Genomic DNA, 17,091 nt, shown 5'->3' with positions numbered 1-17,091 from the left:
TGAATACTGGTCCCTGAGAAGTACTAAGTAAAAAGAAAAGAATTGGCAACAATCCTGTTTCCTTTTTCAAAAGAAATACTGATGATCCCACAGAATGACCAGAAAAAAGTGAAGGCTCTTTGCCATGGGAAAAAACTCAACTGCAGGAACAACCAGACAACAAAATACGATTGGAGAAAAATCAAAACAGAAAAGATCCAAGCAGTAAGAAATTGACTATTCAGCCTGATTAAATTTCAAAACCCAGAAAAACATGTTGCATTTGTTAAGTCAAATTTTTTTCTCGCATGAAATCATTATCATTCTCCAAGGTCAAAGACAATATTTTTGATTTGCCATATGTTGACTGAATTGTCCTGAGAAGAAATGCCACACACTGCTTCTTACTCTTCTTAGTAAAAGTAAGGATTTTGTGAGATAATAATCTAAGAATCAACTGTTCAGAACTATAGAAAGGGAAAGAGTTCACAATCAAACGATAAACATAGAAAAGATCACATAAGATAAAATAGGCAATTGTTTACATTTACAATTAGAATGGGAGAAAGTACTATGTAAAAAAAAATCTTTGCAGGTCAAAAATCTTCACAGGTCTTCAGGTCAAACTCTCCTATTCAAAATAAATAAGGATCTCATTCAAATTTATAAGAATAACAGTCATTTCACAAATAGATTAAATGGCCAAATGAATAGGCAGTTTTCTAAATAAGAAATCCAAGCAATTAAAAGCCATGTGAAAGAAAAAAATTTCATTCTTAATAATTAGAGAAATGAAAATTAAATAAACTTTGATATTCTATTTTATACCAATCATATTGAAAAAGATAATAATAAAGGGAAATGAAAAATTTCAGAAGAACTATGGGAAACCAGTCATATTAAAATACCAGAATTGTGAATTGCTCTATACTCTGAGAGTCACTAAACTCTCTCTTGTTTTTCTCTCTCCCTGTCTCTCTGTCTCTCTGTCTCTCTCTCTCTCCCTCTACCTGTCTCTCTCTGTCTCTGTCTCTCTCTCTCTGACTCTGTCTCTCTCTCTCCATATATATATATATATATATATATATGATATATATTTATATATAAATATGTATGCATATATATCCTTTGACTCAGCCATATCACTATATAGGTCTTTATCTCTAAACAGATCAAAGAAAATGGACAAAAAGTTTTATATATACAAAATATTTACAGTAGCTCTTTTCACAGCACAAAGGAAATGGGAATAAAATGGTAACCCATTAACTGGAGAACAGTTGAACAAATTATTTATCATAAAAATGCTATTGAAAAATTATAAAAAGAAAATTTTGGAGAAAGATAACATGAACTGATACAGAGTGAAGTCAACAGAAGCAAGAATAAAATTTATAAAATAATATTATTGTAAAGAAATATAATTTTCAAAGACGACAGACCAAAGCATTGACCAACGATGATTCCTTAGTCCACTGATAAGAAATGCTACCTATCTCCTAAATGAAATGTGATGGACTCAGTATAAAGAAAAAGAGGAATATTTTTTACATTGGCAATGTTTAGATTTGTTTCATTTGTCTATGCATATTTATATGAGGTTTGTTTTTCTTCTTTTTTCCAGGGAGGAATGGAAAGAAAAGGAGGGATAGGAGAGCTGTACCTCAGTCCAAAATAGAGAAGTGAACAGAAAGGCCAAAAGAAATTACAAGGAATAAGACTTTGAAAGTTACATCTATATGGCCAATATAGAAATATATTAAACATGATTGGACATGTGTAACCTAGTTCAGTTTCCTTGCTGTCATGGGAAGTAGAAAAATGTGGAACTCAAAGGATTACAAAAAAAAGAACAATGTTAAAAACTATCTTTTCATGTAACTGAAAAAAATTAAATATTCAAAAAAGCAAGTTACATGTATAATTTGTTATATTTTAAAGAGAAGAGAAATTCTACATAGTAGAATACAGTTCCATGATCAACCCTCTCCTCTGTTCTAGAAATTATCCTAGAAGTGATCATTTTATTTAGAGATTATTAAATTCAGAAAAAATAATCAAAACAAAGCACTTAATAATAATTCAACTGTAATTTATGTTTAACAGCATGTTTTCAAGTATTTTTAATGCCATGAATTTAACATTCAATAAAATCAAAGTTTTGTCCTAATAGGATACTCTAAAAAGTGATATAAAATATACATAGCACTTTGTTTTGATCGTTTCTTTGCCGCCTTCATTTGCTATTTGTATTACTTTTATCTGGATAAGTGGCCCAGGGATTGGCTCATTATTTGTCTTTCTACTACAACTACTACTACTACTACTACTACTACTACACACACACACACACACACACACACACACACACACACACACACACACTCATTCAAATCTATGATTTATCAGTATAATTGTGCCATATTTGCTGAATGGGATACTACTAATCTAATCCCTAGTTACTCCACTCAAGAGTCTTGCAATTTTCTGAAACAAAGTCCTTCTCTTTGATGACCTCTCCCTTTTTCCTGCCTTAGAATGTAAGTTCTTTGAAGGCAGTAATTTCCTCTGCTTTTATATTTATATCACCAGTGCTTGGCAGGAGAGTTTAATAAATGCGTTTTTCATTCATTCAATTCTGAGTTTCTTACTTCGCAACTCTGAATCTTTAGAAATTTTATTGGGGCCCTTAAAAATGAAGTGACTTAGGGGCAGCTAGGTGGCACAGTGGATAGAGCACCAGCCTTGGAGTAAGGAGTACCTGAGTTCAAATCTGACCTCAGACACTTAATAATTACCTAGCTGTGTGGCCTTGGGCAAGTCACTTAACCCTATTGCCTTGAAAAATCTGAAAAAAAAAAAGAAAAGAAGGAAATGAAGTGACTTTGCCTATACAATTATGCAGAGGGAGACTCATAGAGTTGGAGTTCATAGGCTAGCCCAGCTACCAATCAACAATAATTTATTAAAAACTTACTATGCATATCAGACATTGAAGAAGCAAGCATGATGAATGAAAAAATACCTACTAATTTACATTTTGAAGAAGGCGATAAGTATAAATGGAAACATAGATAGAATAAGTATGAGAGAAATAAATTCAAGGTGGTTAGGGACAGAGGATGAATACTAGCAGTTAAGGGACTCAAGAATGTCTTCAAGTAGAAAACAGGGCATGAGCTGCATCCTGAAGAAAGATTGTATTTTATAGACCATTAATGTTTATTGAACTGAAAATAGTGCTCAAATTGCTGGAATCTCCTTTATCATTCTTCATGCTTGTCTGTCATTAACTGGAACATGCTGATAGAGTTTCATTACATAGATTGAATTGAGAAGCAAAATTTCCTAACTCACTAAAAGGAAGAATAAATGTTTCCTTTCCATGCCAACTAAGCATGAAACAAGTGTTTGAACAGAAGGAGATGGTGGAAAATTCAAATGAAAGCTAGGAGTCAGACTAAGAGAGGAGAACAATTTCTGCCAGCAGAGCCAATTGGCACTGTTGAATCGTATCATAATTAAAAAACACATTTGCAGTCAATTTAGCATCAAACTCTCCATTCTGTCAAATATGGAAACCATATGAATAACTTCTTGCAATATTTTCTACAGTAAGACAAGAGCTCTGTTTGCAAATACTCTGAAGGATGTAGTTGTTGTGGTGGTGGTGGTTAGAACCTCTCCATATGGTGCCTCAGAGAACTCACAGGGAAGTTTGTGGTCCTAAACTGCCGGATCCCAGATTCACAGGTGCAATAAAATACAGTTAAATATGGTCAAATTTGTCAACTGCTTCAGAAGGAAGAAAGCAAACATCCACGAGATTCCAGGTCCCATGCTAAGCACTTAACAAAAATTGTTATTGTTTGATCCTTGCAACATTTCTGGGAGATAAGTGCAATTACTGTCCTATTCTACAGTTGAAGAAAATGAGGCAGATAGAGTTGAAGTGACTCGCCTAGGGTTACAAAAATAGGAAGCTTTTGGTATTGTTGGGTCATTTCCGAGAAGTCCAACTCTTCATGAGCCAATTGGGGATTTTCTTGGTAAAGATACTGGTGTGATTTTTGACATTTCCTTCTTCAGCTTATTTTACAGATGAAGAAATTGAGGCAAACAGGGTTAAGTGACTTGCCCAGGCTCACATGGATAGTAACTGTCTGAGCCCAGATTTGAACTCAGGAAAATGAGTCTTCCTGACTGCAGGACCAGCACTCTATCAACTGAACCACCTTGGTGGCCACTAGTATGTCTCTCAGGCAAATCTGAACTCAGATCTTTCTGACTCTATCCAATGCTAACTTAAACTAAGATTTGTTTTAGAATAAAATTGCCCTGACTAATCCATTTCTTGTCATTTAAAAAAATTACACTTAAATATAAAATAAGAAAAAAAAAAACATTGTCATGTACACAGCAGAACAAAAGAGAGAATTAAATATAAAGTAATTGTACTTCTTAAGAAAACCTATATAATAAATACTACACATTGTTTTCAAAGTTGTCCAGGTTTTCTTTTCTTCCTCGTTGGTTTTCTTTTGTTCTCTTCTGTGCATTAAAATTACTTTTATTTTCTCTCCTCCCTCTTCACTCCAAAGGAAGCTACAATTGTATGTATCTATGTAAATGTATAAGTATATGCATACATATAAATATATATATATATATAGAGAGAGAGAGAGAGCTACCAATAAATATATGCATATATACTCATACCCATAAATGTAAGACTAGGCTATTCTTATTTCCACTTCAGCCTATCATTTTTTAAGAATACTTATTCCTTTATGTTCAAAGTGCAGCAAAAATGTGCATACCCTTTGATCCAGCAATACACTACTGGGTCTATAGAGATTATAAAAAATGGTAAAAACATCACTTGTACAAAAACATTCATAGCAGCTCTGTTTGTGGTGGTAAGAACTGGAAATTAAGTGAATGTCCTTCCATTGCGGAATGGCTTGGCAAACTGTGGTATATGTATGTCATGGAATACTATTATTCTATTAGAAATCAGGAGGGATGAGAATTCAGGGAAGCCTGGAAGGACTTGCATGAACTGATGCTGAGCGAGGTGAGCAGAATCACAAAAACATTGTACACCCTAACAGCAATATGGAGGCAATGATTAACCTTAATGTACTTGCTCATTCCTTCAGTGCAACAACCAGGAACAATTTTGGGGTATCTGTGATGATGAATATCATCTGTATCCAGAGAAAGAATTGTGGAGTTTAAACAAAGACCAAAGACTATTACCTTCAATTTTGAAAAAAATCATTATCTTATTATGTAATTTTGCTATCTCTTATACTTTATTTTTCTTCCTTAAGGATATGATTTCTCTCTCATCACATTCAACTGACATCAATGTATACCATGGAAGCAATGTAAAGACTAACAGAATGCCTTCTGTAAGGGGTGGGGGGAGGGAAGCAAGAATGGGGGTAAAATTGTAAAACTCAAAATTAATAAAATCTTTTTATTTAGGTTTTTCCAAGGCAAGCGGGGTTAAGTGGCTTGCCCAGAGCCACACGGCTAGGAAATTATTAAGTGTTTGAGACTCGATTTGAACCCAGATACTCCTGACTCCAGGGCCAGTGCTTTATCCACTAAGCCTCCTAGCCGCCCCAATAAAATCTTTCTAAAGGAAAAAAAATATATATATATATATATATATATATATTATATATTTAATATATATATATATATAAAGAATACTTATTCCTAACTGTAGAAATATTTTAGCCAAATTTCAGAACTCCCAAGTGAAGGAGAAAATATTACAAGCAATCAGAAAGAAATATCGTGGAGCTATAGTCAGGAAAACACAAAATTTAGCAACTCTATATTAAGGGTTTGGAATATGATATTTTGGAAGGGAAAAGAGCTTGGATGCAACCAAGAATCAACTACTCAGAAAAACTAAATATTCTCTTTCAGGGGAAAAGATGGATATCCAATGATATCTTTCAAACTTTCCTGTTGAAACAAGCAGAACTGAACAGAAAGTTTGATCTTCAAGGACAGGACTCAGGTGAAGCATAGTGAGGGTGGGTGGGAAAGGTAAATTATGAGGAACTTAATGATATTGAACTGCTCATATTCTTAATGGGAAGATGATACTGATATCTCACATGAATCTTCTCATTTTTAGGGTAGTTAGAAGGAATATATATATATATATATATATATATAGAGAGAGAGAGAGAGAGAGAGAGAGAGAGAGAGAGAGAAAAGTCACAGGAGGGAACTGAATATGAAAGTATAATATATCAAAAAGATTGAGTTAAAGGGAAAGAAAAGAATGTACTGGGAAAAAGGGAAAGGAGAAGTAGAATGAGGTATTTCACATAAAAGAGGTAAGAAAAAGCTTTTTCAATGAAGTGGAAGGGAGAAAGTGAGAGGGGAGTGAGTGAACCTTTACTCTCATTAGAAGTGACTCAAAATCCGGTCTCAGACACTTATTAATTACCTAGCTGTGTGGCCTTCGGCAAGCCACTTAACCCCATTTGCCTTGCAAAAACCTAAACTAAAAGTGACTCAGAGAGGTAATTACATACACATGATTGGGTATAGAAATCTATCTTACCCTAGGGATGGGAGAAAGGGGGCGGGGGGAGGAGGGTATAGGTAATGAAAGACAGGGAAGATTGTGGGAGAGGGTAGTCAAATACAACACACTTTTTAGGAGGGACAAGGTGAAAGAAAAGAGAGAATAGAATAATTAGGGGTAGGGGAATAGGGTGGAGGGAAACACAGCTAGCAATAGCAACCGTGGGAAAAAATATTGAAATAATTTCTCTGTTGGACTTATGATAAAGAAAGAGTTTATGTTGTCACACTTTGAAACATACTTTTCCTCACTTTATTTTTATTGAGGTTTCTCTTTCTTTGTGGGGGAGGATTATATCTACTTTTACAATATGACTACTGTAGTAATGTGTTTCATGGCTATACATTTTCAACCTTCACCAAGAAACTTGCTTTCTCAATGCGGGAAGTGAGGTGGGAAGAAGAGAGAGTATTTGAAATTCAAGGTTTGGGAAGTAAATGTTGAAACTTGCTTTTGCTTGAAGCTGGGGTAAAATTTTTAAATAAAATTTTTTTTAAAAGTGCCTTTCAAATTTTTATAGAAAGAATGATTATTTCTAAGCTATTTTATACAATGCATTTGCCCTGGAAGAAGTAACCTATTTGTACATATCTATCAGTATGAACACAAAGAGCCCTACCTCTACCTATTGCTGTACTTAAAGCTACTGAAGTCCCTCATGGTCTTTGTCTCAGTAGATCTACCAGAAGCATAACCCTAGACATACCAAGTAATGGAAGTTCATCCAATTCCTAGCCTATTCCACTGGATAATTTGCCAGCTTGGAGGAAAGAAAGGATAGCAAGAAGAAGACAAAGGGTTAGAAAAATGAGAAGTACAAGACTCACCCACCGCCCTAACCTTGGCCAAATTATACTTCACAAATCCCCACATATTGCTACCATGAGCTTGTTCTCTACAGACTTCATCACCTTTACACTTAATTCACACAATCCTTCCAAGGAATGAATTAGTTTGCCTTTAAACTCAAGATTTTGACCTCACCTTAGCCCAGTTTCCTATTTACTCACTTTTGTCTCAGCTTGGACTGTACCTTTCTTCTTCCTTCCCTTCTGCCCCAAGCATCTTCTGTCTCCAGGCTTATTAATTTCAACCAATCTTTGGTACAAGTCATCTCCAACCTCTTCTCCACACCTTAATTTTCACCACAGGAAAATAAATCTAATTGGGATTGATGGAAGGGAATATTGAATATTCTAAGCATATAATACTTATTAATTGATGAGTTTGGTCTTTCTGCCTCAGATCTCTTCCTAGCCTAATCAGTCCTCCATATATCTCTACCAAAGGAATTTTCTCAAACTTCAGAAGTGACGATATCACCAACCACCATCCACTCAATTCAGTTAATTCCAGAGTCTATTACCTTTAGCATCAATTATAAATTCCTGTTTGCCTTTTACAACTCTTTAGAATCTGACCCCTTTCTCCATTTCCAGCATTTTTGCACATTATTCTCCATTGCACATTCCATAGTCCAGCCATACTGACCTCTTCACTTTCTCACACTTGCTTTCCATCTCCTTATCTCCATGATTTTGTAGTTGATGTACCCCATTCAAGGAAAATTCTTTCTCCTCACCTCTTTCTCTTGGAATTTTTGTTTTCCTTCAATAATTACTTTAAGTATCAGTTTCTGCAGGAGACTCTTCCTTGTCTCTCTAGCTCTGGGTTCCTTCTTTCCAAGTCTCTGAGATTTCTCAGAGTCTCTTTCTCTCTTGTTTCTGTTTTAAGTATATTTTATGGACTTGCATAATAAGTATTTGCTATATCCTTTATTAGAATACAAGCTCCTTTAAGGCTTAGTCTGGTGGTCTATTCCCACAGTATCCCCAATGCTTATTATAGTCCCTGACAAATTTTGTTTTCCTTCAGTCATTTCAGTCATGTCTGACTTCATGCCCCTCTAGAGTATTCTAGGAAAAGATACTGGAGTCCTGACAAATTGATAATCATTGGTTGGTTCATGGATGGCGTGATTGTATGAGGTGAATTGAACAACAAATGGTTATTGAGTACCTATTAGATATCAAAACATAATTCTAGGAACCACAAAACTAGAAAATAAGACCTGCTGTATACTTTAACAACCTCAGTTCTATTATTGACAAAACAACTAACATCTTTAAAAGTTATATGATGACACAATGGACAGAGTTCCTGAGTTTGAATTCTGCTTCATACAATTACTAGTTATGTGATGCTGGGCAAGTCATTTAACCTCTACCCAGATATAAAATGCTTCTCCCAGGCTGTTTGAGAGATTAAATGAGATAATTTATGTAAAGTACTTCGCAAACTTTAAAGTTATATAGAAACATTCATTACAAATCTTGAATATAAAAGAAATCTGGTCCTTTCTTGAGGACTCCATCCCTTCCAATTTTCTCTGCTTCTCCTGACCAACAGGCTTAGGAAGAGGCATGAAATATGCTCCTTTTCCCACCATCCCTTCCAAACTATTCCGCCACCACCATTCTTCAATATCCTTAATTCTTTTGAGATGATGCAGTCCTATCTTTCTTGCTGTCATCTACCAACCTTTGGGTCATTCTCCCAACTTAAACAATTATCTACTACCAAGTCCATGATCTCTCTTTGCATTCTCTCCCCTGTCCTCATCCTCAGGATTGCCAATACTCATGCTGACCACCTCTTTGACAATCTGATCATAAAATTTCTCAGCCTCCTCATCTTCAATATTCTTCTTCTCTACTCCAACTTCAATTGTGACATTGCCATATTTTACACCTAAATATCTATCAGAATTGCACTACCCTCCCAAAATTGAATTTTATACACATTATTATCTTTTGATCTCCTAAATCTCCCATTATATATTACTCAAATTAAATCAAATCTTTATCTCTCATTGAAATGTTCAGATCCATGACCCATAATTATTTTCCCAATCCATCTCCCTTACTCAGTCACTCAGTCAGCTAGCCAACATTCATTAAACATTTTATTCTGCGGTAGTCATTGTGCTAAGTGTTTGGGATATGAAAGAAGCCAAAAGCCAAAGAACTCCCATCCTAATGTGGGAAAGGACATTTTGAAAGCGCATATACAAGTTATATAGATACATCTATTGAATGTAAGTGAAAGATATTCTGGCTTTATTTATCTCCCCATACCTAGCCTTGACACAATAGTCTAGTTAATAAGATTCTGCCCTCTGGACTTTTTCCTGTTTCCAACCTGTGAAACCATATATCTAGGTAATTCCTTACATCTGATTTCTCTTCTTGTTCTGCTCTAAAGATGCTGAGGAAATCACCAAATCAAACAGATTCTCACCTGCTAAGCACAGTCTTTGAGTGTAGTTTGCCAATCCTTCTAATCTGCTTTATATTCCCCACAGGGGTTATTCCAAACCATCCATTTTGTTCACCCTCCTCTACCTCACCAGACTTCAGCAGGGAAAAGGGAGGATCAATTTTCAAGGAGTGAGTTGTCTTTAGGGTCATTAAAATGAGAGATGAAGAACTGACTTAATCTGAGTCACATAATGAAAGATTTAGGAGAACAAAAATAGTAATCGTATTTAAAATTCTAATTTGGGGGGTGGGCGGTGCAATTTTGATAGATGGAGTGAGTTGTCATAGGAGGACAAGAAGGAAGTCCCAAGTTATCTCTAAAGGAGTTTCACTGAAGCCATGAAATTTCAGGTTTTTAATCTGCTCTTATTCATGTTCTTGATTTAAGGTCCAAGCCTTGAAAGAAGACTCAGTAGTCTAATATTGCGCCTCTCTTTGCTAAAACAAGGTTTGTTCTGATTAGACAAAAACTCATGGGGTACATTTTCATCACCTGTGTCTTGTTATTCTCTGGATGAAAAGCTTCAGGCAACTTGCCATTTTCCTTCATTATGTGACTGCCAAATAATTTCTTGAACTTTAGAACTCAACTATTCACAGTGGCTCATTTTACCAAAAACTCAAAATTACTCACAATGAAGCAACAACCCCCCCCCCCCCCCCCCCGGCAAAAAGTAAATCAGGTTGTTTGGAGGATAGTCTTAATACATGAGCTTTATTAAAGAGTGGGAGGTTACAGGCTTTAATGATCACTTTTCAGTTAATTACAATCATATTTAAATGAGGATATACTTATGTGATGATACACTTAAATTATAATTCAATGAAGTCCTTTAATAACACAAAGGACCATAATCACAAAAGTTTTCAATTATCAGGAATTTTATTATATGATTATATTGCTGGAAGTTAGGAGCTTATTGGATCAACTTTCTCCAGCGAGTATTTCTCATTTGTAAAGTTCATTATGAAAGACAAAGACATTGTAAACATAAAATGGGCTTTTTAGTCATTCAAAAGGATTTTTATTTCAAGAATTATATAGTATTTTTTCAAATTCATGGCATTACAATTCAACCTGTACTGTTTACTAATTGCTTATTTTGGCATTCCTATAATATGATAACTAGCACATCAACTTATTTTATGCTCACAACAATTTTGAGAGGAAGGTGTTATTATCATTACCATTTTACAGTTGAGGAACTTGACTCTGACAGAGGTTAAATGACTTACCCAGGGTCATACTACTAAGAAGAGGCTAAGGCTGAGATTGAATTCAGGTCTTCCTAATTCTGAGTCCAGTACTCTATAATGGGCTCCCTATCTACCTAAAAGATTCATAGATCTCTAGAGTTTTTTAACATAAAGAATAAATTACAGATCATTTGCCAATCTGGCATCAGTGCAAGAAATTCCCACACTGATGAAATCACACGTTGAATCCTTTCCCCAAAAATTGTTTCTATGACTCATAAAATATATATTCCCTATCTCTGTAGTTGCTATTACTACTACTACTACTACTACTACTACTACTACTACTACTACTACTACTACTCATAATAATAATGATTATAATAATAATAATAATAATAAGCAATAATAGTTGGAATCTTTAAGGATTGCAAAATATTTTATATTTTGCTACCATATTAGAACTTTATAATATCTTTTCCAGTAGACATTATAGATATTTTTATCTCCATTTTAGAACTGAAGAGACAGCTTCAAGGAAACTGAATTACTTACCCTTTGCCACACAGCTATTTTATCAGAAATATCATTTAAAGTCAGATTTTCTTACCTCTAAATCCAATTTAGTGTCTACCAGGCTTACATATTTGCATTATTATTTCAAGATCCAAATTCAAGACTAAAGCAAAAAGTACTGATGTATTTTTTTTTCAAGAGACAGTCTGGCATAGAAAATTGAGAGCTGTCTTTGAAATCACGAAGCAATAATTCTGTTCCTACCGCTAACACCTATTGGTCCTGGGACTCTTGCAAAAGTGACTTTCTGTCTCAGTATTACAGGTAATTCTCTAAAAACATAAGATGTTGATGCATATTAGCAATGAGAATTTCTCCTATAAGTTCCTTACACCAATTAAATTTAATAAGGACACACATATGTTTATATGTATGTATATAAAGGAATATATGTACATGTGTGTACATATGTGTGTTTATGTGTGTAAATATGCATCTATCTATATACATATATCTACATTTGTGTATTATATGCATATAGATAAAATCAGATACATGTATATATATAAATATAGATAAAATGTAGAGAGATATAATATACTAGGCATATATACATAAAATATATTTTTATATAGCTAGGTGTGTTTATGTGTATACATACATAAATATATATGTATATATGAGTAGCTGCTTATGTGTGTACATGTTTGCATTGCATATACAAGTATGTGCCTGTATGAATTGCATTATATATATACACATAAATTACAGATCTAATATTTAAGATATGAAAATACAAATTATGATTCAAATACAGATTGGATTCCTCTGGTTATTTCACTGTTATAGGAAGCCCCAAGTAAGGACATTCCCTCTACCAGGCAGGTTGACACTTTCCCCACTCAGATCTTCCCTTTTCCAAAACTAGTTCTATACCTTGTGCTATACTGTCCTAATCATAAAGAAATATGTATCTCACAATTTATATATATATATATATATATATATATATATATATATACATTTTTATTAAGTTATTTCATTTTATGCTTTAAACAGTGTCAATTCAAGAAAGAATTCATCCCTTATTCAAGACCCAATTATTCATGCATTGAAACATAATTAGACATAAAGATGCATCTGGGAATTTGACTCACAACTGCTACCTCTTTCTGTAGATTTTGTTCAAAATATTTAAACCTTCTGTGGACTAAGAGTTCTTTTTCCTAAGAATAGGAATCTTACACTAATATAAAAATAGAAGAACAATCATAGACCTACCTTGACTAGGAAAGCTTGGCAATCACTGACATAGTCAAATTCCAGTCCATCAAAGGAATGGTAATGACGGTCCCCATAAACTGTGCATACTGCGGGACACGGGTAATAGGTACAATTGAACATCCCTCGCCGACAAACACTATAAGAGGGACACAGTTATTGCCCTTCCAAAGAAGCTTTCTCATTGACATTTTCTTCCAATCAGTAGAAACATTTATCAAAATAAACCCTCTAACCCTTACAATAATCTATTTATTGTACAGATGAATTAATAAGAATCAGAATTAAATTTATCAACTATGATGGTAACTAGTAAGTTTGATACTTTTCTTCCAACAGCATCTAGATTTATAATTATCCACCCTTTTATATTTATGCTAAACAAATAAACAGAAAAATAATTCAACCATTTCCTCATCACTTCCTAGGACTTCTATTTCCATTTAATGAATAGGTTTTAAGAAAGGACTCCAAGCATGCTGGTATCTCCTTTGGCAGATGAGAAGACAGCAGCCAAATTCAGTAACTAAAAGTCAAAGATTGCTGCCAGCAGAAATACTTAATCAAATTCCTTTGAGATCACTGAAACTCATTACCAGGTATAACAAGGGGTAGAAATCACTTCTCCCGAAAGGTATTCCCAATCCTTCCAAAGGCACGGACAGCTCTCAGGAACATAACATTTTCCCTTGTGTTCTGCCATGCTGCAAAATGAAAACATAAATACTGTTTAGCAAAAAACTAATTTAAATGAAAAGTATGAGAAAATTGTCAAACAGTAAGACATCCCCATAAGCTATAGAAATAAAATAGTATATTGTCATCATGTCCATGTATATATGTGAATGGTGATACTACAAAATACTGCAACTGTTACTTCAGGACATCCACAGAACTCAAATTCTTGGATTAAACTGAGGCAGGTAGAAATAAAATGTGTTTTGGTATAGAAAATGAATTGGAATGAGAGACACCTGACTTCAAATCTGGGTGACCTTGGGCAAGTCATTGCACCTCTCTATACCTCTAAGAATAGATTTTCTTATCTATAAAAGGAGGGAACTGGATGGGATAACCCATTAAGTCCCTTAAAGTTCTGAATCTATCATCCTATGAGCCTTTACCCAAAGGAAAAAACCTATTTCCAATTATTGGTTATTAAGAAAAATGTTTTTCCATTGCACTGTGACTACACAAAAGTACTATATTAAAACTTTGTAAGACACTTAGATACCCCAAATCACAATATGTACATGAGAAATAACTGAACTCATTTTACAAATCCTAATTCCTGTGAAATGAAATGAGGAAATATGGTATAGTGTTAAGAACTCTATATTTGGGGGAAGGTAGATAAAGGTGAGGAGGGGTCAGAGGACCTGAGATTGAATCTCGGCTTTGATATTTATAACCTATATGACCTTGAGTTATCAAAGAATTCAAAGGACAGAAAATATTTTCATTTCTTTTATTTCAGAAGATGGAAATAAAAGTTAGGGTAGACATACGGCAAGAACAAGGTATGTTCCCTAGTACCATTTTGGTGTTGAAAAAGTAAGGAGGGCCTTCAGACCTTGAATGAACCAACTCCACGTGGTTAGCCACTTTGGGAAAAGCATGAACAAGAAGCTTCACAGGATGGGCAAGCATAGATGAATTTCCCGGGTTGCAATATGCATCAATAGGGAACTCACCAATATATATTTAATAAGATTTATTTGAAATTTGGGAGTGACTTCTTATTTAATATTCTTGAGCTTTAATTTGCTTATTTGTAAAGAGAAAAGGCTGAACTAAATAATCAAATACACTTCCAGCTCTAAATCTATTGTCTTTGAAAGTTACCAGTTGAAAAAAACATCCATGGCTATCTCATATTTCCCCTGAAGCATTGCTATACACCTCCAACTAATACAATTCATATTCCCATTTGGCAGTAAATGTCATAGCTGTCACTCTTTGTCATGATTGGTACTTAAACAGATAATCAGAAAGACATTCTAATTGAAGAGAAATCAGTCATTGAGAAAGCTTTGTCACTGAAATGACATCAAAAATAATTAGAATTATATTCTATCTGACTTAAAATTGGTGAGTTTAAGATCAGTGACATACTAGCAAGTGTTCAAAATGAGAACTATGAGTCTATATTATGAGACAACGAGTTGAAAGAGACATTTGGCCTAGAGATGAGAAGATGCTGGGGATACATGAATGATGTGATCAAATATCGGAAGAAGTGTCATAAAGAAGTGTGTTGGACATACTCTCTTTGACCCCCGAAGACAGAATTGGAAGCAAAATGTGAAAGTTGCCAAGAGGCAAAAATTTAGATTCAGTGTCAAGGAAAACTTTTTTTTCTTTTTTTTTAACAAAAACTTCTTAAAAACAATAACTATCGCAAAATGGAATGGGTTCCATCAGGAAGTGGTAGTTATTCCATCAATATAGATCTTTAAACAGAGGCTGAATGAATGACCAATTATGAGGTATTTTGTAGTGGCAACAATTTTCTTCAACTAACAAAGAACGAATTTTCTTTCACACTTCTGCCCAGCACTGGGGGGGAAACAAAAGAAAAAGAAAAATAGGAAACCACAGCCCTTATAACAATTATATGTACCAAATTGTCATATTGGTCATATCCTAAAATACATTTCATTCTGTATCTGGCTGATAGATAATAGGAAGCACACTGGTAGGGGGTTGAAAGTCATAGTGTTAGTATTGTGTGCCCACAGGTTACCCCTAGAACTGGAGGAAGCAGCAGCCCTAGATGGAGGCAACCTGAAAGTAAAAGTAAGAGGTGGTGGTAGTGGTAGGGATAGAAACCCAGAGAGGGATCTTAATATGAAATTATAAAATTCTATACTCTTTAAATCAAGTTGTTTTAATATTTTTTAAATCCCTAATACTTTTTTTAGTAGAAGTACCTCCCCTCCACCCCCAAAATTCTAAAGTTAATTGTGACTAGAAAAAAAATTCTTTCATACTAGCTTGCTGTCATCAAAGATTGGTAATTGTATTCCTCTGCCTTATAATCTTTGATATTATGGTTTTCAATTTAAAATCTGTCTTTCAAGTAAATTAATAACATTATGAACAATATTTCTGCAACCCCCTTACTCTTAACATTTAATCTACAGTACCTGACTTTCATCTACCTTAAAATGCATTTGAATTTTTCTTTGTCTAATAACAAGAAATGGAAATTTGAATGATAAAAGAGAGGTACCATTTTGAACACTAAAGTTATATGGAATTTTATTGTCAAAACCTATCAGATCTTTGTTAACTAAATTGCTTGGTTTATATCTGAAAAATCCCCTTGCACCATATTCATATGTGGCATTTTCTTATCCTAACTTATTTTTTAATTTAAGTTAGAAGAAATGGAAAGCTACTCTCACTCATTCTAGTAAAATATGATGAATATAGTCATATTTAGTTAATTTAGTAGATGAATTAAACTAACAAGAGCCTGTTTTATTCATTAAGAATTTAAAAGAGGTCATATTAATGATATCAACTATTTGTATTTTATATGGTGTAATGGAAAAGTAATGATTCTAAGATCAGAAGTCATCCAAGTTCAAATCTTGCCTTTAACATTTAAAAGCAAGGTGACAATGGGCAAATCATTAAATATCTCTGATCCTCAGTTATGCCTTCTTATAAAAAAATCAATGCCCATGGGTATTCATAAGATTGTTACAAGGATCCAATGAGATAAGGTATGTAAGATATAATATAAATGTAGTTATATAAATTGCATAAATGATGGCTATTATTGGGGCATCTAGAACAGAGGACGAGGCCTGGAATCAGGAAGACTCACCTTCCTGAGCTCAAATACTTACTAGCTTTGTGACCCTGGGCAAGTCATTTAATTCTATTTGCCTCAGTTTCCTCATCTGTCAAGTGAGCTAAAGAAGGAAATGGCAAATTACTCCAGGATATTTACCAAAAAAATACCCAAATGGGGTCACAAAGAGCCGGACACGACTGAAACCGAACAATAATAACAAAAGTTAGTATTAGATATGTGATCCAAATACAAAAGGACAATTGCATAATATTTTGTAGAATTTAAAGGGGCTTCAGTAGTCATTTAATTCAACATATTCCCCAAATTAGCATTTTTCTGTGGGAGGTTTTTCCTATACTATAACAGAATAG

At 34.1% G+C, this 17,091-nt stretch overlaps 1 protein-coding gene across 3 annotated transcripts in view; it reads right to left on the bottom strand.

Annotated features, from left to right (window-relative positions):
- The window catches only part of OTOGL (otogelin like), a 228,740-nt gene that overhangs the window by 137,003 nt on the left and 74,646 nt on the right, over positions 1–17,091 (bottom strand). For all 3 annotated transcript variants that reach the window (XM_074226513.1, XM_074226511.1, XM_074226512.1), the window contains exons 24-25: positions 13,509–13,616; positions 12,913–13,051 (exon numbers count right to left, since the gene is read on the bottom strand). In XM_074226513.1, coding sequence (XP_074082614.1) covers positions 12,913–13,051; positions 13,509–13,616 — 247 coding nt within the window. The remainder of the gene's footprint in view (positions 1–12,912; positions 13,052–13,508; positions 13,617–17,091) is intronic.

This window comes from Macrotis lagotis, chromosome 2, assembly GCF_037893015.1.
Source record: "Macrotis lagotis isolate mMagLag1 chromosome 2, bilby.v1.9.chrom.fasta, whole genome shotgun sequence".
NCBI lineage: Eukaryota > Metazoa > Chordata > Mammalia > Peramelemorphia > Peramelidae > Macrotis > Macrotis lagotis.
This window is presented reverse-complemented; position numbering and strand designations above follow the sequence as displayed.